This window comes from Sabethes cyaneus, chromosome 2 (genome assembly GCF_943734655.1).
Source record: "Sabethes cyaneus chromosome 2, idSabCyanKW18_F2, whole genome shotgun sequence".
Taxonomy (NCBI): Eukaryota; Metazoa; Arthropoda; class Insecta; order Diptera; family Culicidae; genus Sabethes; species Sabethes cyaneus.
The window spans coordinates 209362358-209364161 of NC_071354.1; the positions used below are offsets into that span (position 1 = coordinate 209362358).

The following is a 1804-nucleotide window of genomic DNA, read 5'->3' on the forward strand; positions in this document are numbered from 1 at the left end:
ACCACTCCATTTTCTGCCACAAACGTTGACGGTCACTGACTATTCGTTGAAAAATTAAACTGGACATTTTCTTGTATAACCATATGCGTTAAGACCAGTTTCTGTACAAATAAAGTATGTTCGGTTGACTAGGAAAAGAAAAGTGTAACCATGAACTTGCTGCGGCGGAGCACTTAGTGTTTACATTGACGGACTGGAAAACTGGAAATTGTTATGAATAAGCACAAGGAATTGATGCGTTTCCATTTTGATATTATGAAAACAACAGCTTATTTGTTTTTCCTAACAATATATATATATTTTATCTACTCACATATTAACATACAAGACACGACATTTTTCACAATGTACTATCCTCTAACGGACAGAGTGTATCACAATTTGGCATTCTGACAGAGACGGTCAACCCTGACAATCGGATCTACCTAGTGACCCTTGTACACTTCCGGTTCTTCGTGGTGCTGTTCCGGGTGGCTACCGACCTTGGCGTATGCCTCGATCAGTTCCTTCGGTAGTGGCGGAGGAGTTGGCAGATGGGATCCGTGCGCCTGGAATCCATTTTCATCGGCAACGTAGCTCACCGAAACGGGAACACCATGCGGGTCGACGTACGAGTACGATCCGTGGGCAACGTTTACCTCGTGATCCTTGGTGCCGGCATTCTTGACATGACCCTCCTCTTGCACAACGATTCCATTGGCCGATTCATAACCATACTTGAACTGACCGTCACTACTTTGCAGCAGTTCACTGTGAATGATTGGGATGTGCTTGGGCTCTACATGGTAATCTCCTACTGCAGCAGCAACAGCCAAAAGTGCGGATAAAGCGATGAACTGCAGGGGAAAAGTAGAAAAAAACTTTTATAACTCACAACCATCACGCACCAACGAACGATGGGATTTGGCACAACGAAACAAAGTCCTTCTATCATTGTTTTTTTTTTGCACCAGATTGATCACTGAAGCCACACTGTCTAATTTTCTGCACGTGAATTGAGTTTCACTCTTGAAATTTCGCTAACTTACCAATTTCATGGTTGCTTTGGAAGGTTTTCGAGAAAAAAACTAATTATACGCTATGAATTCACTTGCCGAATGCACACTGCTATCTGACCAACCGAACTGCATTGGATACATATTTATACTGCAAAGGGGTCTAATGCAACCGATCGAGCGCGGGGATGATTTGATCTTTGGCGATAGTTTCCCCTTCTTCAAAATGGCCAATCGGTCCCAATCGGTGAGACCACCGCACCATCAGTGAGATTCGGTTCTCGACGGCAGAAAATTAATCAGATCAACCATTAAGGATGGCGAGGACGCGTACTGACGAACGCTATTAGCGTCAATTACCAATTGATAAAATGATCGAATTATAACTGCATCGACGAGTTTAGCTCCGATATGTGATACGCGAATATGAATGGAACAGCTGCCGCCAATCGGCCCGCAATTTGAACCAGTGGCCGCAATTGAAAGCACAAAGCATGTTATGGATGCAACATTTGCACCGGCGGCGCGAGTATTCTACATTCGATTGGCAGAGTACGAATACGCAATTTTTGACGGTTGAATTACGGGGTTGATATTGTCTGAAGGATCTGCGATGTTTAACACTCACAGGTTCGATAAGTTCCATGTAGTTTATTTCGAAAAACGAAACGAGCATTGTATAATTTCTCTGTGCATGCTGCTGAGAGAGATAAGAGATTGATTCGAAGTTATTCCTTCCTATGTATCAACCATAATCCGATTATTTTGAGCTTTTAGAAATACTTTTTCGACGACAGCTTTTTGAATTA

The 1804-nt window shown here is 42.8% G+C and overlaps 1 protein-coding gene across 1 annotated transcript; it reads right to left on the minus strand.

The window, feature by feature from the left end:
- Positions 1-425: 425 nt before the first annotated feature.
- LOC128737055 (cuticle protein CP14.6-like) lies at positions 426-1037 on the minus strand. The gene is made up of 2 exons (XM_053831603.1): positions 1029-1037; positions 426-836 (listed from the first exon to the last, which is right to left on the minus strand). The coding sequence occupies exons 1-2, from the start codon at positions 1035-1037 to the stop codon at positions 426-428; spliced, it is 420 nt and encodes a 139-aa protein (XP_053687578.1).
- Between the last annotated feature and the right edge of the window lie 767 nt (positions 1038-1804).